This window comes from Ostrinia furnacalis, unplaced genomic scaffold, assembly GCF_004193835.3.
Source record: "Ostrinia furnacalis isolate ACB-3 unplaced genomic scaffold, ASM419383v2 OfSCF0986, whole genome shotgun sequence".
In the NCBI taxonomy this organism is placed as follows: Eukaryota; Metazoa; Arthropoda; class Insecta; order Lepidoptera; family Crambidae; genus Ostrinia; species Ostrinia furnacalis.
Genome location: NW_021131225.1, coordinates 272,143 through 297,170, shown reverse-complemented (window position 1 = coordinate 297,170; position 25,028 = coordinate 272,143). Strand labels below are relative to the sequence as shown.

The following is a 25,028-nucleotide window of genomic DNA, read 5'->3' as shown; positions in this document are numbered from 1 at the left end:
TTCAATTTGAACCAGCAGTTTAAGAATTATAACGGGTCAAAGTTACNGAGTAGTGTTTCAGTATTCGGCCGTTAGGTTTTTAAATAATAGGATAAGTTTTAAACTTTCGCGTTCTATTTCAACTAAAATAGAAAGACACGTCAAGCCGTGAGTAGGTATACAGGGTGTTTGGCGCATCGTGTGCCAAAATGATTTGGCGGATAGAATGGGTCATTTCCTATATTTTCAGCCCCCATAACACGTTCCATGTCAGGCGGCTACTTTTATAATTAAGTTTTTTAGTAATTTCACCAAAATACCCAAATCGCATCATTTAATTTCGATTTAAAAAAAAACTACTAAGCGTAGCCTCAAAGTAAATATTTAGTTTTGACGTGCATTGATATAGGGTTGCATCAAATCTAAATTTACTGGCAAATATCATCTAGTTTTTTTTAAATTCAGCTTTGAACTTTTCCGAAAAGTTAAAAATGGANNNNAATACTTGTCAAAAAAACCAAGTCTCGCAACTCAGTTGTTCTACGGTAAAAAGTTGTGAGATCCATGTAATACCAAGTCCAGGCCAGGAAATCTTTAACCTTTTACATAAATATATTGACTTGGCCATCGCATGAAAACACGTGTAAATTAAATTATTCAGTGCGATGGCCAAGTCAATAATTTATGTAAAACGTTAAAGATTTCCTGGCCTGGACTTGGTATTACATGGATCTCACAACTTTTTACCGTAGAACAACTGAGTTGCAAGACTTGGTTTTTTTGACAAGTATTATTTTTGATGGGATTTTTTTGTTAGCTTAGGAAAATGGAAAATTAAACCATAACCTCATGTTCAGTGTTTTCTTTACGAGACACGAGAGGCCGCGCTTTGGCTCTTTAATTTTCACTTAAAGCTATATAGTCACGTTAGATGGCGCTAGTTTCTCCTGAAAGTATGAACTCCATCTGTTAGCTATATTCCGAAGCAAATCACACATTGAACATTTCAAGAACCTGGAGAGGTTGACTAGTTCATAATTCAGATACGTTTTAATACCACTTGCAGTGTAGTTTTGGGATGGCGCTAGTTCATCAGATAGGTAGAGTCATACCCCACAATAATAAAAGTTACACCCTAGTTGAGCTCTGGCTTAAATTGTCATTTAGTATGGAAAGTTTTAATCCAGGGTTCATCCTAGGCGTAACTTTTTATTAATAAGGGGGTTATGCCTGTTTTCACCATCAATCCCTAATTTTTAAGTGACCCTTAAGGTAACAATTTGTAAACAAATAACAGGAATTTTGTTTACATAGGGGTCACTTACAAATTAGGGTTTAATGGTGAAAACTTTAGTCTTATGTTGAGGGACAAATAAAGTAGAAATTCAATATTTTGGTTACCTGCAAAAGGCGGCCCAATGAGCGAGGCTATGCCCTGGAAGAGCAGTAGCAGGCCGAACGCGTTGGTCAGCCGCTCCAGCCCCAGTAAGTCTACCAGGACCACCGACGTCAGTCCCACGTACGCCCCGATGGTGAAGCCGAAGGTGGTCGCGTATATGGCCAGGCCCCAGAACTCCCAGCACGCCATCGCCATTGCTGTGCCTGTAACATAAATACGTATTTTTTTATACCGGACTAGGTATTCCCCACTTTTCGTCTTTCGTCTGTAAACCCCAAAACCTAACCAATGAAGGCAATATTGGTTCTAATGGAAAGTTAAAACGTCATTGGACCCGTGACATTAATCAGGAGATAAAAGTAGGAGTTCAAAGATAAGGATTGACTTTTTCAGTGCAAAGCTTTGGTTAGATATCTATGGTTGTTAAAAATAATTATTTTCGATAAGTTCGATTAGATAGCTAACAATCTTGAAAGATATCAACTGATTTATGAAAATTAATTGCGCATATTTCGTGTAATTGTGCTACCAACTTTTATCTGTGATATTGATTGTTTACGATTATATTTATACTGACCGATTTACTAACAATTGTAAATTGAGGTCAAATACAGTTAATATATTGGAATGCAATATACTCACTTATGCCTGCCATCGTAAGGCACAAATTGTATGCCAGCAAACGATTCACCCACGGCTTGTCGCTAATGAAGCCGAGGATGATTCTTCCCACCAAGTTCGCCCCACCAATTATAGAGATCAAGTAGGCCGAGTTCTCCACTCCCATTTTTTCACTCATAGGCACTATGTATACGTAAGGAATGTAAAAGCCTATGCTAGTTAAAAAGTTGGATATTGAAAAAAGTATAAAAACGGGGTCAACTAGAAGCGATAAGTCGAGCATTTCTGATAAGGCGGCCTTCGATTCCGCGGAGCAGGGCAGCCAGCCGCACCTCGCTTCTCTCTCCTCTTTAGGAATTTGAATTCTGTCGGGCGAGGGCGCTCGGAATTTCGCTAAGCTCGTCATGCTCCCCTGATATAAGACGTCCGGCCTCTGCATAATGCCGCTGCCGTGGCGAGAGGGTGGCTGATGCTTTTGCTCCTGAGGATTGTTAAGTGCAGGTTGTGAAAGGGTCAGTCTTGCTATGTCGCTTTCGTCGTATTTTCCATTGGCACGAATAACGTGTTCTGTACTTTGAGATCGTTTCAGTGGGGTATTGGGTGATTTGGGCAGCATGGGTTCCGATGCTGGCGTTCTTCGTGGTTCAGGTACCGGCTTGAACATGAGGCCGAGGGGCACGCAGTTTAGGACAAATGCTCCGATGATGGCCATGGCTCCTCGCCAGCCGTACTCTGCGACGAGCATGGATGTGATTGGCGCGAACAGGAATGTTCCAAGTCCTGATCCACATACTGCAATGCCTGTAAAGTTAAACAATGGATGTGAGTAACTTAAATACCAACTCTTGGATTACATTTACTAAACAAATGTTCAGCTTTTTTACAGAAAAAAATAATTAAATAACAGTAAGAGCACCACTACACTGCAACGAAATCCGTACCTACCCGTAGCAAGGCTCCTGTAGCGCTCAAACCAGACGGTCACGGACACGATGGCCGGAAGGTAGATGAGACCGAAGCCGAAGCCGGCGCCGATGCCGATGGTGACGATGAGGGTGACTACGTTGGTGGCGAACGCTGAGACCATCACGCAAGCTGACGCCAATAGGGCGCCGGCGACGGTGACGCGCTGGCAGCCCCATCGGTTCACGAAAGAGCTGGATATTGGACCTGAAATAAAAGTCATACACATTACAGTTATGAAAATAACATTAAGTCCAAGCTAAGGTCGTTTTTTCTCGAACATATTTCATAGCGGAAATGCATTTGCCTAGTATGGGTACGACTTATACGAATACATTATATAGTAACCTCTTGGTAAATCGGCTCGACAGGGATGCCTATCTATGAAAATTGTAACTTTTATTAAGTTTTTTTAGTTTCTTTGTAGAACGCAACTGTTTGATTACTAATTTAATAGACTGACCGCATCTAGCATTGCAAACAAACCTCAGTGGTTTATGCCAATGCATTTAATTGTAATATGTTTAAGAACTTCCTTTGTAAAAGATAATAAATGAAAAAAAAAAAGTTAGTTTCCATATTACTCAATGAATAACTGGGTCAAGCCGCGAAGAAATATGCAACTTTGCAAAGTTTTGTTATGCTTGCTTTACATAAATCTAATAAGTCAACAAAGAAGAAAGAACAGGGAAAGTAAAATAACAATGCTTTGAGAGTCTGAAACTTAGTCTCGATTCACAACAGTGTACCTACGTATCCTAATAAACAGAGTTTAAAATTATTGTTTAGCTTATTTACTTTTCAAACTCTGTACTTTTGAAAAATACGAATGAAACTTTATTCAATGCAGAACCGCTTTTTCTCACATCGTCTATGGTTTAATGGAATAATTTGTTTATAGGTCAGAAAGGGAATAAAGACTTGTTTACCGATCAGTGGGCGGACACGATGATAAATTTATTTTAATGGGAAAAACAACCCGCGAGGTCGAAAAGAAAAACACTGGTACAGGAAAATACTTTCGAATTTTCAGTGACTTGGTTGTACTTTTTGGAGGATCGTATTATCATAATCTTAATTGATCACGATACTCACAATATTGTAAGAGAACGCCTATTTCCATAAGTGAACAATTTACTTATATAGACTTTGTAATTCCTCTCCTGGTGTTTATTTCAGCGAAATGCTGTTAGCTTATTTTAGTACCTAATTTTTGAAACGACTGTTGGAAATACTGGAATGCATGCTTATTTCTTTAAGGAGAATAATACGATTTGCATATTAAAGTAATTACCTGCGCTAAGGGTGACCCCCACGAGGATGGAGACGATTAAAGCGGTCTTGCCTTTTCCCTCCTCGAAGTAGGTCAGGAACTCCGCATAGAATATTCCGAACGAATAGGTCAGGCCATCGGCTGGAATGGAAAACAGACACTTGTCAAAATGATGGCTTGTACATTACAATTAGCATATGTTGTTATATCTAAACAGAGGTATAATATGCATGATTAAACGAGTTTACTATCGACGACTCGCATGTGCAAACGTTTATTATTATTGCAAAATTAAACAGAACCTACACGTTTAGCTGAATAATTTTCGAACATTTGAAACATGTGTTTGTAACAAAGGACGGCTGATCCAGATTAAAAATTAATCATGCGAGGCGTAAGCAAATCCCAGGCATTGATCACGAGCCGTTATCGGGTGTAATGTGGCATTATGTAACGAAGTAGGTTAGAGTGACGGTGGCGTGGCGTACAGTACCTCTAGTAGGAAAAACTTTCGAGTTCGTTTCGTTGCGTATTCAAAGTGTCATCGAAAAATTTTGTATGAAAAATTAAACAGCGCCCCCTATATTATAGCCGCCCTAGGGGGCGCTGTTTAATTTTTCATACAAAATTTTTCGATGACACTTTGAATACGCAACGAAACGAACTCGAAAGTTTTTCGTACTAGAGGTACAGGTGTCGGGAGTATCGATACGAACTCGAGAACACACTCGTTGAACAAAAGCTTCGCCGGCGACGGAACCTGATGACATCAAAGGCGCTTCCCTTACTATTCTATTAAGTAGGCACTTATTTGTGACACGTGAAACGCACTTAATGATGTTCCAGCAACTTATCTAAAGCTGAACTTTTATACGAGCAAATATGTGACTCTATGTAGCATCGTCATTATGACCCCGCTGGACATTGATGCTTTGAAACATTGCCAAATAAAACATCGTGTTTTATGATACTCATGGTGGAATATTACGATCGTGATGGCTTGATGTTGATAAATTGGTATTGAGTTTTAGTTACCTACGTATTTATTTCCTTTTTCCATCGTAAATATTGGTGCTTGGTGCCATGGCGTAATGATATGAAATCAATATGGAAAGATCACCAACCCCAATATTAAACGTGCTGCTATTAAAAGAAGATTAGATGTACCATTATGATGTGTTTATGTTCAACTAAGTAACAAAATGATCTTGCCAAGTATCCAACCAATTGAGGAGGAAATTGAGGTACTTTATTGAGACCTTTATGTCTTTAGGAAGAAAAAGGGATTGAATAAAATTTATTTCCGAGTCAGCACCGATACTGAACGTGACAGGCACGTGGGTATACCGTGATCGTCGTAATTTTATCGGCGGCCGAGAATTTGTTTAATAATAGAAAGCCCGAGCCACGTGATCAGAGTTAGTAACCGGGGTTGTTGTGACAATCAAACTAGTAGTTTTTGGGTCCATTTGTAAATAGAAATCATATACATTTTTGTGCTCAATAGCAAATGAAAATAGTTTCATTTTCAGGTATTATTTTAAATGTCATTATTTTTTCAGAGATTTCACCACAAGTCATGTAGAGTGCGAGTACACAACATATTATTATGTATATAGCATAATCAATTATCAATTCAGTTTTATGAATGANCCGCTTAGTTTAAAAGTTATTACGTTTTCTTTACAATAAGTAATTGGAAGAAAAAAAATTCTATAAAAAATTAAAAAAAAATCTCAAAAAAATTTTGACCTCTTTTTTGTCGATAAAAATAGGTCTAGTTTCATCTATTTTCATATGTACACTTTAACGTGACTCACACTGTATATAGATATTAAATGTTTATATGTTCACAACTTTCTTTGAGTTTAATTAACCTTCAAGTTTCCATCAAGCAACATTTTGTACCCAACAGAAATCGGTCATCTACGAGTAAGTTGGTATAATATTTACCAATGTGGGCGATCAATGAATTTCTTTCATCGATTTTGTTAACCAACCTAAATATTGTACTGCAAACAGTTAGTAGACAGTAATAATTTGTACTTGGACAATATCCTTGTTCATGTCTAATACCAAGCCACGAAAATTACGGCCTGTTGTCATGCAAGGTAAAAGATACGCTACGACGACAAACAAACTCTAATGCAGTAATTTCCAATCGAATTCGTATCGTGCGTGAATCGTGATTGAAAGCTTTGTAAGCAATCAATTGCTGTATTATTTACCTATAGAAGTATGATGATGAAATCTAACAACAATTTTTTGGAAAATATCGTTGTGGTATTGACAGATTTCGATCTTGGATGATAATTCGTCCAAGATTTCGATGCGTGAGCTTTCATTAAATTCGTCTCTACGACTGCTGTGTCCTATACCGCGTGTGAAGGACGGCGTCAAAAATACCCTGGAGACTACAAAGCTAGGTAATATTTATGATTCGTATTCAGACTTCATGGACGTTTCAAATAACGAAGTAGCAAATTAATTTTAATCAGAGAAAAATGCTATTCATTTTCCTCTGATTAAAATTAGTTTGCCACTTCATACAAATAATTAATCATGTAACTTAGGTAAGTTTTAAAAAGGAATAACGTTGCTTTGTTTAAAATGTATGTACATAATATTTAGCTGAAGAAAATTGCCCCGATTTATAAAGCCTTTGGGTTAATGATTATAATCAATGTAACACTAATTCAGTAGTGTATGTAAGTAGTAGGAAATCCTACTCTGATAGCTTATCGTGTAATTATTAAAGGTCTGAACTCGATAATATAAAGATACTCCGCAAATCAGATAATTAGCGTGTTTGCTGATTACAAGTCAACGTACAAGCGGAGATAAATAGTAATTATCCATTAATCAATCATTACTTATTAAAATACGCGGTTTGGCTGAAGTAGCGGGTGGCGTTCAATACGAAGGAGACATACGAGTAGGTATACCTACTACTTTTTAATGAAAGAATTTACTTATCATCAAGGCCGCCTTAAAACATAATTTTTAAATTCATTTACACATTTCTTGTGGGGAACATTAAAAGTGGCCAGTATGTATTCGAAGGTAGTTATTTTCAGGTAAGACTAGACGTGGGTATATTTTATCTATGACTTGGTTAGGGTTTTTAAGTCTAGGCATTAAAAATTGTTTTGAAGGAAGCAGCAAGTGATGCTGAGATGACTGATCAAGTAAAAAATAGTATATAAATAAATAAATATAGGCCCTGCATTTTTAACTCCACGCACGGTCAGTTATTTTGTCACATAAACGTAAATAAATTGAATAATCTATTTTTATGGTAAACAAAGAAAATAAAATCCTGATTGAACATCACTGGAGTCGGCCATTTTGATACACCATAGACAAACAGTTTAGCTTCCACAGATAATAAAACAATCAAGGATGACGACTATGGTTTTTACACTTTCTTTTTTATTTAAAACTAGCTGACCCGGCGAACTCTGTTCCGCCTTAAAGGCAATAAATAAGCCATCGTATTTTTTCCTTATTTACTCACCGTTTAGACCTACCCTGGACTACGACAAACATTTTAAAACCAAAATCAGCTCAATCGGCCCAGCCGTTCTCGAGTTTTAATCAGACTAACGAACAGCAATTCATTTTTATTTATATAGATGTAGAAAAAAAGGCTTTTCACAGTTTGACTTCGTAATTCTCACACTATTGACCGTTTGTTCAACGACACAATGACAAATCATGCAAACGATGCGTCATATCCGAACTTTATCATGTTGCTAGTCCAATATTTGAAACAAGAGAAAATTATTTACGGGTACTTAGAACACTATCATATTGATATTAATCAGTTCAGATTGATAAAATTTGTATTGCCCGCGATATATTTGTCAACCTTATCAGTTTTAGATAAATATCACGTAGCCTTTAGTTAAGAGTAAATGAATTTAGGTCACATCAAAATAGGTACCTATATAAAGGACATCTCGCTATGTCTTTGAAATAATCATATACCTATCATGTTCAGTCTGATTAAATAGGTTAGGAGACTGTTTCTTATCTTACTTTCTGGACATTATATTTCAAGTTGTCTATCAAAATGTTACGACTTTTTAAGGTAACCCGGATTTTATAGCTCTCGTGTACCTATGGTTTGTACAAACAGTACATTTAGTTTGTAAACTAAATAGTATCGTTTTGGCGCAGTATATTTCGCAAGCAGTGATAAGACTTCTTATCAGACAAACTACAATATTTATTTAAATATGAGCCATGTGCTAATGTGGTTATGTGAATCTAAACTATGACTTGTACGAGTTTAAGTATACGTAGTATTTATTATTATTCTGTGGTAGTACTACGTGTAGTACCGACAATCTTTGTAATAAGTATTGTACGATAGTATTATTACTTAATCATTTTGTAGCATTCTGTAATATTAAAGCACTTCCCAGCTTAATCGACGTTTGAATGAATAATGAAGTAATTAATGATAATTTCAGAAATGTCGGACACAATTTTCAGGAGTAGGTAATATGAGTACCAGAAGACTGAAGCTGTATTAGAATTTCTCTATGCATTCTGATCGCATGTAATGTTGTCTAGTGGACATAGGGAATGGGAGGACTAACATTATAAACACACTCTCAACGAATAGGGATGATGACTGGGTAATGAAATCGAAATTCTATTTAGTCCGTCAGACAGATAATTAGAAAATATTAGACTCATATTTTTTATTTTTTTCCATAATCGAATAATTACAGTATTATATTGAGTTGAAATGTCGTGTGACGTCACTTTTGAGTAAAAATTCTACTCAAGCGTGACGTATCGCGCCATTTCAACTCGATGTAGCACTGTTATTACCTACTTAATTATGAAAAAAAATAAAAAATATGAGTGTAATATTTTCTAATTATCTGCCTGACGGACAAATAATTGAAATTTTGTCATCTAGCCTACTGTATCAGAGAGAAAATAGAGCGGGCAACTGAAGATATAAGAAAATATTATGTAAGTATAAGTAGTATTAACTAGAGGTTATTCTGACTGCATCTGCCCTCCGGGTTCATCAGCCAATGTCTAAGTATAGTGCAGTGATAAGAAATAATTGACTCATACTTAATAATTATTGTCGCGCCCGAGCACGCATGGACAAGTTATTGTCGGTCATGTGAAGTGCATCTTTTGAACGTAGGTATTTTTACTTTTAGATCTCTAGTTAACTGGTACAAAGTTAATTAACATGAATTCGTTTTTAGCTTAGAAAGAGTGTAGCATCTTTAAACTCTTCTTGTGATAGTCTCACACAGTAATCAAATGTCAAAACTTACAAAAATTAATACTTTTATCTCAGAAAAGGTTATCTAGATTTTAGAGCAATACTTATACCGTAGAATTTTCAAAAGAAAAGGTTTAGTTTTTTTAGTGTATTCAATTACCAAGATATATTAGATCAGACGATTTCATTTTGTTTAGCTATAAATCGAGAACAAACGAAGTAATTGAACTAACTTGTCTTTATTGTTATTAAGAAACAGAAAATGTTTTCATTTCGCAGACTTTCTGTATTGTCGAGGTCTTTTGGAAGAAACTTTTACCCGTCTGATTAAATTAAATTATGCTTAGAATCCGAATGGGTCTTCAAAGGGAGTGAAATTTGTATATTTTGTAATGCTGTTTGTTTGGCAATTCATCTCTACATTATAAACATTTTAAACCTTTATGAAGTTAAAATTAATTTCACGTTGTCCCATGAGAACAATGTTACCAATTTTCAGTATTAACAATGCTTGTGTATTTAATTTTGGCTACGTATTATATTAATTGTACCACTCAAAACTTTTTGTTATCAAGTTACGTCCTACTTATTACATTACTTTTCACGAGAAAAAATAATCCGGTACCACAGAATAAGTAATAGTACAGGTACAGAAGGATTACTCCGCAAGACGATTTAAATAAATGCGAGTCTTGCTACGACGCGATACAGTGGAATTCAGCTCGCACAGCACTACGTACCTACAATTTTATTCACCTACAAGTNGGAGAATCGTAAAGTATTTTTCGAAGTTATAATATATCCACAATGTTCGTATCTCAGAATTACGTAGGTATTTAATTTATTTTATTACAATCTTGTTCCAGATGCTATAAAGAAAGTAAACACTACATTCTTATGGTCGAATGGGCATGAACGATTCGACGTGATGGTGCAATAAACAACTAAGTACGTTTGTCTGTTTAATACATTTGAGGATCTATGTAAACAATATTTACAACTATTTGAACTGCCAGTTTATTATTATTGAATTCTGTTCATAACGTTCTTCTATCAAGCTAATTGACACACTTCTATTTTATTATAATCGAAGGAGTTAGTCATCTCTTGTTTTACATAATGTAGGCTGCCCTCAGAGCAGCAGTAGGCATTTGTTTTTGAATGTGTATGAGTAACACTCTGTATGTATCGTATTGGTGATAAATTACTTCCTTCGTTTCCAAAGAGACAAAGGAATACAGTCGGAAACATTTAAGGGTGAAAAGATAGGTTGCTGACATTTAACCGTATTCACACATGAAGCGGTAGGGTGACATGTATATTTTTACGAATCGAACAGTATTTTGACGACTACGACGTAGTCAAAATATTTCGTAGCAAAGATTTAGGATACGGATTCATAATAATAAGATTTTAAGCTTTCGTGTTCAAATTCAATAAAAAAATGTTGCGTTGAGACTCGTGTTTTTCTATTTTAGTACGGAGTCATAATATGGTTTTATTTCATTGTTTCATACTGAGTGATTAGTGTGGGTGTAAACATAGATACTATTAAAAGTAATTGTTTTGCTAACTGAATTTAACTTTGATTTTCCGTTACAATAGGGTCTAATAACTTTTGTTTACGAAATTATCATTATTATTACTGACGAGACTAAGTTTAAAACAATATATAATTTGTTTACGAAAGCTCAATTATTAATCAAAGTTAAAAAACAAGTCACCTAAAAACCGACAGCGGCAAAGTAACATTTAGTCATTTTGACTGCCTAATAGTCCCGCTACTGTTATTGTTTATGTTTAATCATCGCGGTGGCAATCACGATGAAAGCCGTAAAGATTATCAAATCGTGTTATGACATCGCACCTAGTCATGTTTTACGACGGCTATTATCCGCTAATTCGAGTAAATACTCGTATATGGTATTACTGTACTTAGGCTTTATCTACGTAAATCTTGTTATGTAAATAAAGGTTTTATTACATCCTTTGGGAACTTAGAATATAAAGTACTCGTGCGAGAATACCAACGTAATAATTTTAGGGTTGTATCAGAAATTTCTGAAATACTTAATCTGCTACATTTTTAGGAACTTTGTTTGTTTTGAAGGAAATAGGTTCAAGAATATCTATCTATGTGTACATACTTTTACAAGACATTACTAAGTAGGTATATTATGTATTTCATATTCAACCCATTGTTTTTTATTGTTTGCTTCAATAAACTCGGCAGCTAATAATATTACAGGCTGAACATAATAGAGGCATTATCGGTGACATGACAGTCATGTAACTCTATAAGTACTTGTCAGCAGGATAACATGAGATTTAGCTCATTGAGCTGTCAGTCGCAACGGTTACTTGACATGCTCTTAAGTCGATTACGTATATGACGACAGTTGAAGGCTTAATAAAGTAGCACATTTGGTTGATTATTGTTCTTTATAGATAAAATCGTCTAGAACTTATCGGCTTTTCATAATTCGGGTGAGGAGGAAAGGATTTGATATGTCACAGTCTATAAATATATGCAGGTAAAAACTTTCAGAAACTAAAAGAAGGTGTGCTTTGAACTACGCTCTTTCTTTGTAACTCTCGTCTTTCATAGAAATGACAAATAAAAAGAGTTATTGTGAAAAGGTTCTTTTACTTTGTAACTATCGTAATATCTATCGTATATGAAGAAAAGACAATAGGAAAAAAAGATTTATCGTGAAAAAGTAAAAATGACGCAGATCCTTGCGTGACAGTTGGCTAGAACGTCTCCAAATCTGTTGTTCTCGGAAAACTGCACAGGACCGGTGTTGATTATCCAATCAGCCCGTGCCATTTGACACGAGAACAGAAGGATGTATCTGAACGTATGCGTTTCGGAAAGGCCGAGTAATGTACCGTGAAACGGTCACGCGATCGCGAGGCGAAATGACTCGCGGCACGCTACGTTTCGACTTCGCATAGATTGTGTAGATAGGAAATTTGAAACGTGCTACACTTGATAGCTTTCTGAAAGAATACAATCCGTCACCAATCAGTTTAAATTTCCTATTCATAATAGTCAAATGTCACTATTGCTATAGGATAAATGCGTACCTATCTCATATTAAGTAAGAGTAGGCGCACACCGTTGATTTTTAGTTGGCCGATAGTTGTGCCCGATTTCAAATTGTATGAAGAATCGGCCAAATCGAATCGGCGTAGTGTGCGCACTCCCATACATGCCCATACTGATCAACTGCCCGACTAAACTATCGGCCGACGAATAAATCAACGGTGTGCGCCTACTCTAACTCAAGAAATACGACGACGTAAATATTGACGAAATTGACAGAATTATATCCTGTATTTATTTGGCTATTCATAAAATCTATGCATTTTGTCGGAGTCAAATATTTTAAGGCCAAACAATTGAATTTCGATGGTAACTCATCTAATCGCATTGCTTGAGTAACAATTGTATTGTGACTCAAAGATCTCTAGATAGGTACTTCGAATCAAACATTATCAACAAAGTGAAACATCCCTCAAGTACAATCCATTAAAATCCCTTTTACGTTTGAAGTTATAAATTTGTAAAAGCTCTTGAGGCTTATTTGATTTTTGGGTCTTTGTATTCGAAGTATCGAAGGGCTTCGAGTAATTTCACCAAATTATTTATTTATCAGGTTTTTAGAACCAATATTTGCATCAATATTGTTACGTCATTAAATTGAAAGCAAAGATGAAATATTAATTTACTTTAGTACATATAGGGTTGGCAGTAAATAGATAACATTAATTCAAGCCCTATAAAACGGTGCATAAAATTTATTAGGTATACCTAATTAATTTCATGTTTGAACAACAAAGTAACATATGATAACTGCTTACTTCATTATTCGTATCAACCAAACGATTCATTATAACAAATTAATATAAATATAAAACGCTGCTTTCATAGATCTGTACCTTTGTACCCATATCATTCCGAATGGCTTCAGTAACCAGAGATTTTGGGCGGTGCTTCAGCGAAAACGGTTAAAGAGGGTTAAATAAATGGTCCACATAAATATTTGTCGCTCATCCCAAGATAGAATCGGGTCTGAAAGGCCGGGGGTTGACGAATAGGGCCACATTCATTAGTGCGGGAAATTGAGGATAAACTAAAATACTAATGGCATATTAATTTGGTCAGGTAATAATCAAACAGACATGTTATTGGAAATTACTTTCAAAAGGTGTCCAAAGCTGATGAGGTACCTACTTAGAACCAATATTAAATTAAGATTTATTATCCTCTAAATCATTTGTATTAGTGATTTGCATAAAAGATATTATAAAGAAATGAATACTTAATGTTATTCTCGAGATAGAGCTTTACAGCGAGACTGGACTTAATTGTAGGGTCTGTCACGTGACCGCTATTTATTGCGTTCTTTGTTGTAATGTAACCTCGTAATTTATCGTGGCATACGTTCCCAAGTTGATAGTTTAAGCACTTGTTTTGTAAATATGCGCAAGTTATTTTCCGCCAGAATGATACAGATGTATTTTTCTAGAAGTTAGCCTGATAACGAATAAACAATTGATGAGCTGAAAATAGAAAATAAATATGATTTCGGCTTTCAGAAGTGTCTGATTCAAAGTTAGTTCGATTGTCCCAAGAGATCACAATATGATCTTAGTTGTTACAGTTCAAAAGATAAAATAAAAATAATATAGTCGCAATTATTTGCTTGTGTTTAAGCCATACATGTCCTGTCACATCTTCAGCGTCTTTATAACAAGGTGAGATGACTCGACAACTGGGGAGACCCTTAGCTAGCCAGCTGGAAATTAAGTTAATATTTTATCGAGAAAATAGTTTTCTTGACATCAAACGGGTCTTTTATAGTTCACTGGGTATTGTAGTTCACGTGGACATTGAATGTTTAATGATATATGGATGCACTCGGTCTACTTTATCATTTAGTTGATAAAACTGTTTAAACTTCATTAAGAGCGGCACTAAATTATGTACACACTTGTGATAGAGCAAACTGCTACTAAGTATTTACAACAAGAATTAAGTAGGAATTGTTTGTTGAATATTTCAATATTTAGTTTGCAATAGAGACAGACAATTATAAAATGCAACTTCATTTTGAGTAGTTAAAAGTATTTTAGATTCAACTTCGGGTTGTTAAGTGCTTTAGGTATTCTGTATCTGCAAAGAACGATGCGATTTAGTTGTAGTTTTATTTCACGAACTAAAAACTCATTACGTTAAAAAGTTCGTCTGCAAAAAGGGTAGGGTTGGTGTATCTAAGTACGACAGATAACTTTGTGTGTGGCGTCGCCGATTGTTGAGGCGAAGCGAAAAACTAAGCAGAATTCCACTAGTCGTGTATAACATCGGTTTTATCATGAAAGTACTACCAAGATTAAAAGGCTTACGGCCGAATACTGAAACGCCATTTAAATATTTGACGGCTTCTCAAATAGTTAAGCAGCTCCTAAACTTACATTTCGCATACTCAAAACAATATCTGAGCAGTTCTCAATTTTTAAGCACCTCTCAAATTAAGTTGCACTCAAATGCCACTTAAATGAATTTTCGCATACTGAAACGCCATTCAACGCTAAGCATTAGTCAAACAACTGTCAAATCGTCTTAAGCAGCTGTTAAATTTGAGAGTGCTTGCGCGGTATCTTAAATCCTATTTTTACCTAAATCGACCTAAATAGTGGTAAATAATGTGTTTCATCGTTATCATTTCTTTCGAGGCTCGAGGAAATACCTAGATCTAATCGCAGGAACGCAATAAGGCTGANAACAAGATTAGTATACCGTTTGAATGGGGATAGACTAGAGAAGTTTTGATAAAATCCGAAGATCGCTATCTCTTTTAAAAAAAATTTTATAGCCATGTAAACTTAAATGTTCAGTCCATTTTTTACTTTTCGGAAAAGTTCAAAGCTGAATTAAAAAAAAACTAGATGATATTTGCCAGTAAATTTAGATTTGATGCAACCCTATATCAATGCACGTCAAAACAAAATATTTACTTTGAGGCTACGCTTAGTAGTTTTTTTTTAAATCGAAATTAAATGATGCAATTCGGGTATTTTGGTGATATTACTAAATAACTTAATATAAAAGTAGCCGCCTGACATGGAACGTGTTATGGGGGCTGAAAATATAGGAAATGGCCCATTCTATCCGCCAAATCATTTTGGCACACGATGCGCCAAACACCCTGTATAATGTAACTCAGTCATAAATGTGTAAGCCGTGTCTTTATAATTTAATATGATAGGTACCTATCTAAGCTTTAGATAAGTCTCATTATCAAAAAAGTAAAAAGTGTCTCGTTACGACCCAATTGATTACAAACATTAAGGTTAGGTAATGAAAAAGTATTTAATGTTTTCAGTTCTCAAACCGACCTCAATCTACCGCTGTAATTGAACATCAATCGTACCCGAGCAATGTTAACTTTGCAAATAGAGGTCCCGCAGCCAGCACTGTTTGCCTAAACCCTAACAATTGTTCCCATTTTTACATAATAGTATTATGTGTTACCGAGAAGCAAAGAAGTTGAATTATGTATAGAATCGTAATAGGATCTCCAGCCAAACCAAGCATTGAGGTAAATGCTGAAAGTCACGAGATTGATACAGCGATAAGATTGCACTGACAAGTGAAATGTTAGCTTTAAGATAAAGTAACCATAACTTTCTGCAATATTTGCTGTCAGATATCTTTATTTTTATTTATGTGGGAGCAGAAACCTCTAGTTTATTAGGTTACGTGATTACAACTAATATTGAGTTAGGAGTCGGAGTTGATTAAACTCACGAGTTGTAGAGCCTCCCACTAACTACTCATAACAACAACATCATTATGTAAGAGTATACGAGTATGTACATAGTCCCTCGTTTTAGAAACTAGGTAGCGCAAACATTGAGTTGGAACTGAAAAACTAACTTTTTTGAAATTGAAACTTACTTTAACTTTGTTATGTAGAGTCGTCTATAGTAGGTATCATGGATTTTTTAAACTGCATCACATAACATTTGGTTAGAGATTGCGTTTGACTTAATAATTAATTAATCAAAGAAATACTCACTGACTATGTGGATCATGAATGAAGCGAAGACGACCATCCACCCCCAGCCTCCATCAGGTGGCGGCGGCGGGCTTTCGTAGCGCGGCGACTCCTGCGCCGCTGTCCCGTTCCCATTCTTCGCGCTCTTCACTCCTCCGTGCGACATTTCTCGAACGTTTGGCACTAGTCACTAATTTGTCACTTTATAAGGCAGCTGATTTTGATATGATTCTTAAAGCGCTTTTAAAATTCAGTTTTAACTAGTGATCTGATTAATATACTCGTATTGTCGTTCAGATATGATTGTTATTGATTATTATTACTATGCGTTTAAAGCTTTCGTCAATATTAAAATTAGATTATTAAAAATATTTAATCTTTTTAAAATCTGGAGGAACCGATGTTTGGAATATTATGGAAGCGCGTTGTATGTAAAGCAGCTAGATTCTATAGGTATTATCTATTATTGTAGTACATTATTCCGGGGCCTATCTGCGGTTTAGGACGGGCTGGTATGCTAATGTCGTCCAGTGGATGCGAGACATGTTTTCTTTTGGCGGCTTTCCTCGTCTGAAACAAGAGATGTTCAGATAAAAGACATTGGAAAAACAAGTCATTGTTGACACGATACGGCAGATAAAAATATACATTTTTATTTAAGTATATCTTTATCACAAACGAGATATAAAAATAATGTCATTTAACTAAAAGATCATGACAGCAAGTTATCTGAAATGTTATTATACATTTGATATTTTCAAGTACATTTAAGTGGTTGCGTAGTCCGAAAAGTCATGGAAAACTATTAGATTTTTGAAAAGGTAGAAGTAGGTGTCAAGAGACCAGTGATTATTGTGAGAATGTTACGTTAAACCTAACTCAATAAAGAGATTGTAACAGACGTCCCTAAGAGCAGCATTAACTATTCATGGGCCGTTACTACGAAACCCACGAACCAATTTATGACATTCTAATCGGTTCGTTTATTGCAAAAAATATTCGGAATGGCACTCACGACCTATTGTCCCTAACCCAATTATGAATATTTATGTTATGTTTCTCGCGACCCAAAAAGAAACTAATTGATTGATAATCCTTTAGAAACAACCGAACCCTACAACGTAGGCTATATCAGTATTTGTAGAGTATATCAATATCTAAACGTCGATATCTGGGTTGCTAGCTAGACAAGTGATTTCCCGATAACTATTCAATAGATTTTTTGGGTTATCTGTGTTATAAGATACCTAAATGGAGCTGGTAATACCATAATATTGCTTAGAATATCATAAATGTTCTTAATTTAGAACATTTTTGGTTATCTAGCTTTATATGATGGTGGTTGGGTTCAAAATACTTTAGCAGTTTTATCTCAAAATACAATAGAATGAACGTCACGTATGAAAGTTAGATTGCAGGAAGACGTTGGAAGATCCAAGAATGTTTAATATTCCGATATTAGTTTCCCAACAACGCTGCAGCGTTGGGAAAAGCTAAATTTAGTGGTTTACTGAATTTAAGCTAAAATATTTTGCAAAATAAACTGTCTAAGAAACATGTGATCTTATTTCATTTAAAGCGGATTTCACTAAACTAAAATTTTATTTTAAACTTGATAATTTTCTACTTAATACTTAGTTTTGCGGTCTAACTGTATTTAATCCAAGCATTTGGTTCAATTACTAATGATTGGATGCCTAGTAGGCCTTCACCCAGTATTGGGATAGCGAGTTAAATAATTTGCATAGATTAGGCATAGATTAACGAACTGTTACGATAAGTACTCAATCTTATTTACTTAGTAACTAGTTGTTTATGTTGATTATAATAATTGGTATTTCAATAAGGTACTCGTAGCTTCTCCTTTGAATACAAATTAAATTACCTACTTTGTAATAAAACATGACATCTTAAAGGTTAAAGTAAAGTAGTAAGGTGGATTCGACCAAACAAGAGTAAATATTAATCTCAGAATAAACATCTCATAATAAAATCATTTTGACATAATTATTTCCCATAATGAAACTGTCAATGTGCCAGTTATACCAGGAGTTATTCTCGGATAAAAGTTTGGTCGAATCGGGCCTAAAAACTACAAAGAGGTTTAAAATTATGTAAATCTATAGTTTTGACGGTTTAGATAGATTAATTTATTAATGCCACAGGGAAAAAAACCGCGGACAAAGGCTAATTTAAAATAATATTTTATGGCAATAAGTATGGAATATAAATAACGTTATTAAAATGTCCGCCGCCTTTGCCTGGTGTCACGTATTTGGAAGGTCTAATTTCGATCACTTTTTCGTATAACCCAGTGAATGCTGAGTGGCTTGTTGTGATGAGGATATTAATCTAGCTTCATTTTGTTCGTACAGATTTGTGGTTTTTAAATTGCTAAAAAAAGAAGCCTAAAGGTGTTAGACCTCGTTAGTCTCGACACGCTATTTATGGCGAGGACAAAATAAACAGCGTCGAACACTAATCAATACCTAAAAATAATAAATTATAGAAAATGTAATCTATAATGTACGCTACGAAGGATTGTGAGCAAAATGCATGAGCCACGAGTAGTTTTCATGGACATTTAATTTTGTAGCTTGTCACATACCCATCTGAACTCTCTAAACAAAAACTTAATGAAACAATTAAAAGTTTTTCTTCATTAGAAACAGCTTAACATTAACATCATCAAGCTGTTCTTTATTATTATACTCGTAGACTTATCAATGTTTAAATTGATAAAAATCTTATAAAAATATACTAGAACTATCGTAGTGTTAACTACTAACTAAAACATAGAAAGCCTCATTTTCACTGAAGCGAAATCAATCATGTAATAACGAGATATGAACATTAATAATGTCATAATAATCTGTATTAATGGCTGGCTATTTTTTATCGACGTGATAGTAGCACGATTATCGATTACATACTGATTGCGACAGAATATTACTGAGTATATAAAACGAGATAAAAATAAGCACGTTTATTAAAAGTTCTGGGAATTTTGACGTCATTCTCATCAAAACAAATAGAAGCTTTATTGAAATTCCACACAAAAGCCCTATATTGCATTCACTGCTTACGTGACTAAAAATCGGAATTGGAATAGGATATTTCAGCAGTCTCAAATGCTTCCTTTACTATCTCTAACTTTTAAGAGGTTTGAAAAATAATGTCAAATATATTTGTGTCTCTAACATAAGGTTTCTTTACTTACTATCTTACAGATTTCAGATCTATTTTTACACTATTCTGGGTTTCTTAAAATCACATTATAGTTTTTAAAAACTGTTACAGATTAAATTGTACGTGTCTGATGAAAAGCCTTACTTAGTTTTTTGCTTGTATCAATTAAGCTAGAGGCAACGTAGTTAATTAAATATTACACAAACTTGCTAACTTTGCTGTAAGCGTGAGTTTTTCACCTTTTTGTGAAAAGGAGCTCCGACAAGCTGCCAATAAAAATATTCTTATAGTGAGTCTAAAATATCGTTATCTCATATAACGCTACTCTTTTCCCAAAGGATTTACGGGATGTAAGGGGTGATGGATGTGTCCTGTAATAAACTAAAAACGAGCAAGAGGTGGCGATGACAAAAAATGTTAGTGACATTTCAATCAATAGATATCAATAGACAATAAATTTTTTTGGTTCTAAAATTTATTATTTCCAACCTACCACGTGAAGGTATGTACCTAATCTATAATAATTTTCATACTAATAATAAATTGATATAACATTACAGGATTTGTAATGCTTGTTAAAAAACACTTTTTCCAGGGGAATAACTCTCAATATTTAATTAATATTATTATTTTTAACATGAAAAAATTATGGTCCTAATTTTTTTTGGATGTAAGTGTCAGATCAAATACAAAGAAACAACTCAATTCCAGAATATGTACTGGTTAATTTCCTATAGTAATCATTTCGATATGTAATGGAAAAAAAAACATAGTCTCTATTAAGTAACGATATGATGACATGATATCCCGACTTGTTACATGACACGCTTGACCGAGCCCCTATCGCGAGTTATCGGCGCGATAAGGGGTCGGAGCGTCCGATCCACTCCTGCGCACGTTTCTTACATCATTGGCTATGTAATTGAAATAATATGTGCCGGATCTTGACAAATGTATTGGATTGTATAAAAGCTTATCTTATTGCCGTAGGTCGTTAAAACATTTAGTGTGAAGTAAAAATATAGGTAAGTAAAACGTCTTTAAGACAGCTTCAAAAATTATAGGTATCAATTCAAGTTTATTTCATCGAAAATAGGATAATTTTCGATTAAATAAATGCGCATACCGGAAAGCGCAGCGTAGGACGTCCACCCACAAGGTGGACCGACGACCTCATAATGGTAGCGGGAAGGCGCTAGATGCAGGCAGCCACCAACCGGCCATTGTGAAAATCATTGGGGGAGGCCTATGTTCAGCAGTGATGGCTCCTATGGCTGAAATGATGATGATGAAATGCGCTTTAAAAAAAAAAACATTTTAAATGATCTAAAAAATACGTGTTGATATCAGTATTCAATATCCATTTGTTTAGAATAAGATGTATTTATGACCTACTTTGTTTATACTCGGATTTTCATTTATCTTGCTAAAAATATATTTTCTTGGCACGATAAGTTTCGGAATCATAACATGGTTGGTTTAAAATAATTTATTACTGGTTTATAAGGAGTGCATGCCGGAAAATACGCACTTGTAGTTACAAACAATCATGACCTCTACACTTCTGGAACATACGTATACGTATTTACTGATTTGAAACCAGAAATGACTTTATACGGATAACCTTAGGACTTTATAAACACAGCAATAAATCAAGTTACTATAATTACCTCTTAGGTATACAATAAATAAATAATTTGAAGAATGATTCCATTGACCATGATGCATTCATCAGGGCGATGATTCAAACGGTCTAGTTTTCGTCAGTTACACTGAATGACGACTCATAAAAAGGGACAAGGTAATTGATAATCAGAGAATAATGCGACGATATAATAATTATGTAGATTGCTTATAGAGAAATCTATTTAATAATAGTCATATACGATTAAATGGTGTCATCAGCCTTGTTTTGATAGTTTTTCAAACGCAAGTCTCTCAAGAATGTTTCAACAAATTTACACAAACAACTTATTTACATGATACGTAAATAGCTTGAGTTTTGAGTATTATCATAGAATAATAATAAGTACTGTATTATTCTATTGACTCAAACTTCATTACGCGTAAAAAACATTTTGTTCCCGTTCGTAGGGCTAAAAGTAATTATTTATTATTTTATTAAGCTCAAATACACGTACTCAATTGAAACTGAATGGGGCTTTATTCGCTCTACATAGAAGGTCTGCCGAAGCGTGCATTTTTCATCCAACTGGGATTGCTCTCATTCGAATTAACCTTTTCTTCCCGTACCCATTCATGACTTTCTAAGCTTTTGTTTTAACCACTATGTATGAGCAGCCAGCATTTTTTCACTTTTTAATGCTCATTCTAATTTTATTAGAATTGACGATATTAATTAGTATTCGCAAATTAATGTGATTGCTGTGTGACTTATAATAATTTATAATAAGGTCAAACAACATTACCTTCTAAGCGCATTCCTACTTGTTTTACAAATATGTTGGTCTAGAATCTAGATATTACTCGTATTAACGTTTTTATGACTCATGACCACGCGTTAATAGACTTATGCTTCGTTTTATCATTGGAAAAGATTCTTAAGATATGTATGAGAATACCTATAAATTTCGCGGAGCCGTGTAGAGTCGGCAAAAAGTAAGTAAATTATAATATGATTTGTGTTTTTATTCGTATTACTTATTTTATTCGTAATATGTCAAGTTAAGTAACATTATGAAACATTAAATATTAACGGTTATTTAACTTATCCACTATCATAACAAAACTTCAGTAAACAAAGATTATATAACTGGAATTGATAAGTTAGTTAAGTTCAGCTGAAATAAATATTGATAAGGGCTTTTGGGAATTTATTTAGCTATAGGTAACAATATTATTATTGAAAGAAAGGAGTGTTGGCTTTAAGTTACTTTCATGAAACAACAATTGTTGGCTTTCGATAGAAATTTCGTTAAAATTAATTAATACAGTAGTTAGGTAATTGGTTAAAGCAAGCCAATTAATTCATCTAACAGGTGAAGAAAAAATCATAGGGAGAGTTCGGTATATTGTACCGCCGGGTAAATTGTACCACCCTCATATTTCGTAAAGTATTTATTGAATGTCTGTAATTGCAACACTCAGCGATACACAACTAAAATCAATTAATATCGGCCATGTGGTTTTTGCCGTGACAACAAACACGTGTGTTTTATTTTGAAAAGTATTTTTTCATTGTTTTCAAGTAACTTTTGACAATACATGTTTAGTTTGTAATTTTGTTAAATTTAATCACAGGGTGTTCCTAATATATTATTTAGAAGAGTAAATTAGTGTGGATTACAATTTTTTGAAACATTTTCCGGTATTTATAAGCTATATTTTTTACCGATTTTTTAAAAGCACTATCACCTAGTCGGCTAAATTGTACCACATCAAGTTGTATGGAACTTTACCAAAGGATTTTGAAATTTTTTTTAGTAAATCATATTTTGAAGTTATAATAGCGTAGTTATGTTTGACTAACAATAAATGAAAGCAAAAGACTGGCAAAGTAGATTAGGTACAAGTGTGCGTTACGATAATTGGAATTACAAAACTTGTACTCAAAATCGTGATAACGTGTAAAACAATATCGATTGTCTATGTTATTAACCACTGTTCCTTTTCGTTTCCTAATTTGTTAAGAATGTATCGTATAATATTTTGCCATCGTCTTTTTATGGGCTTGAAATTTATTGAAATCCAATTTAGTAACCCTGTGGTACAAATTATCGAACCGGTTGGCTAAATTGGACCGAAGCTCTGAACTCGTACTTTGTTGATTTGTGCTAAATATACAACAATCATGTTAATTAATACTTATGAAATAGTAAGTTGAATAATGTATCTTTTATTATATACCATGGACATTAGCAAAAACAAAACAAAACTATGTGTAAAATGGGATTGAAAAAAACTGGTCCAAATTAGCGGACTCTCCCTTATCTTGGGGTCTTTTGAACTTTCAGTGAATACTAAACAAGGTTTTGCAAATTAGTCGGTCATTTGATAACATCACCATTTTGACTTCTCATTGTGGTGCCTTTGTTTTGGGTTCCCAGTTATCTAAGGTCACGGCTTTAGCCTTTGTGCGACATTTAATGTCCTTAATGAAGATTTGTATGGGACTGACGTCGACAACTGGGCCAGCGGCGCGGCGCTTCATCGCAACACGGAATCTTTTGTAAATATTGGCCGAGAGGGAAACGCGCACGTCATCGTGATTCGCAAAAAATACCGATATCATGACGTCATCTGTTGTCATTACGCCCCTTTTTGGGATTTTAAAGTAAACATGATTGATACGATGAAAAACATAAGTTAAAGGATTATGTGAGAAATATTTCCACAAAATTTTGATTTTTCCTAATCATCCAGGTAATCTCCTCAGTTTTCAAAAACAACTTTATGGTAAGGTGTTCCTTCGAAGCAACAATTAAGTAAATAAATCGATGACTCTGTTGATATAATATTACCTACTAGGGCACATGTATCAAGCGCACGTGTGGACAGCTTATAGCGAAAATGATCACTTAAACTTTACGATCATTGACGAAATAAAATATTAAGTGTGATTGGTTTAGTTGCTGTTCACGATTCATTCTTGTCTTGTATCGACAATCGTGGAGCAATTAGGTCGAGAATTTAATAGGCTGCCATTGTCTAGTAGTATTAATTGACTTACTATGCAACAACAGTGTTATCGTAATGTGATACGTGTTTGCAAGTAAAATTAAGTAAATCATTTCAACATTGATATTATTTCCTTATGTTCACAAACTATTTATTATATTTTATTCAAGTATTAATTAAGAATAGGTATATTTAAGTATTTATAAACTATTTATTATGATATAGGCCATAGGTAAATAAACGAAACAACAAATAAGAAGAATACTCACAATTTTGTGGAAGGTAGGTACAATGAGTTTTTCACCACAATGTCAAAATTCAAGAGCAGTCAAGGATGCCACCGGTGTAGAGTTCTTTGTTTTAAAAATGCATGTCAAAGATCTCGCGCCAAAAATAAAAAGACGCCCGCGGTGTTTTCTTGAACGCACATTTTAGTTTTATCTGAGAAAAATTTAAAAGAAATACGATCTAAACTTACGTTGGATTCAGCGTCGTGTCACTGATAAATAAAAAAGTTTGAAAACAATCCGTAAGTGGAACAATGTTCTATCGAAGTTTGTACGGAGTACAGTTCGGCACGCGTCCAACCTCACGCGTCGTCGGAGTCGGACTGACAACAAAAATAACCAGATAACATAG

The 25,028-nt window shown here is 34.5% G+C and overlaps 1 protein-coding gene across 2 annotated transcripts in view; it reads right to left on the bottom strand.

The window, feature by feature from the left end:
* Positions 1-25,028, bottom strand: part of Mct1 (Monocarboxylate transporter 1) — a 26,687-nt gene extending 1,659 nt beyond the window's left edge. Inside the window, exons 1-6 of one of the 2 annotated variants that reach the window (XM_028301730.1) lie at positions 24,659-25,028; positions 16,584-17,132; positions 4,257-4,376; positions 2,945-3,169; positions 2,021-2,800; positions 1,381-1,581 (exon numbers count right to left, since the gene is read on the bottom strand). In XM_028301730.1, coding sequence (XP_028157531.1) covers positions 1,381-1,581; positions 2,021-2,800; positions 2,945-3,169; positions 4,257-4,376; positions 16,584-16,728 — 1,471 coding nt within the window. In that variant the 5' untranslated portion in view covers positions 16,729-17,132; positions 24,659-25,028. The remainder of the gene's footprint in view (positions 1-1,380; positions 1,582-2,020; positions 2,801-2,944; positions 3,170-4,256; positions 4,377-16,583; positions 17,133-24,658) is intronic. The other variant, XM_028301729.1, reaches the window with a different exon arrangement.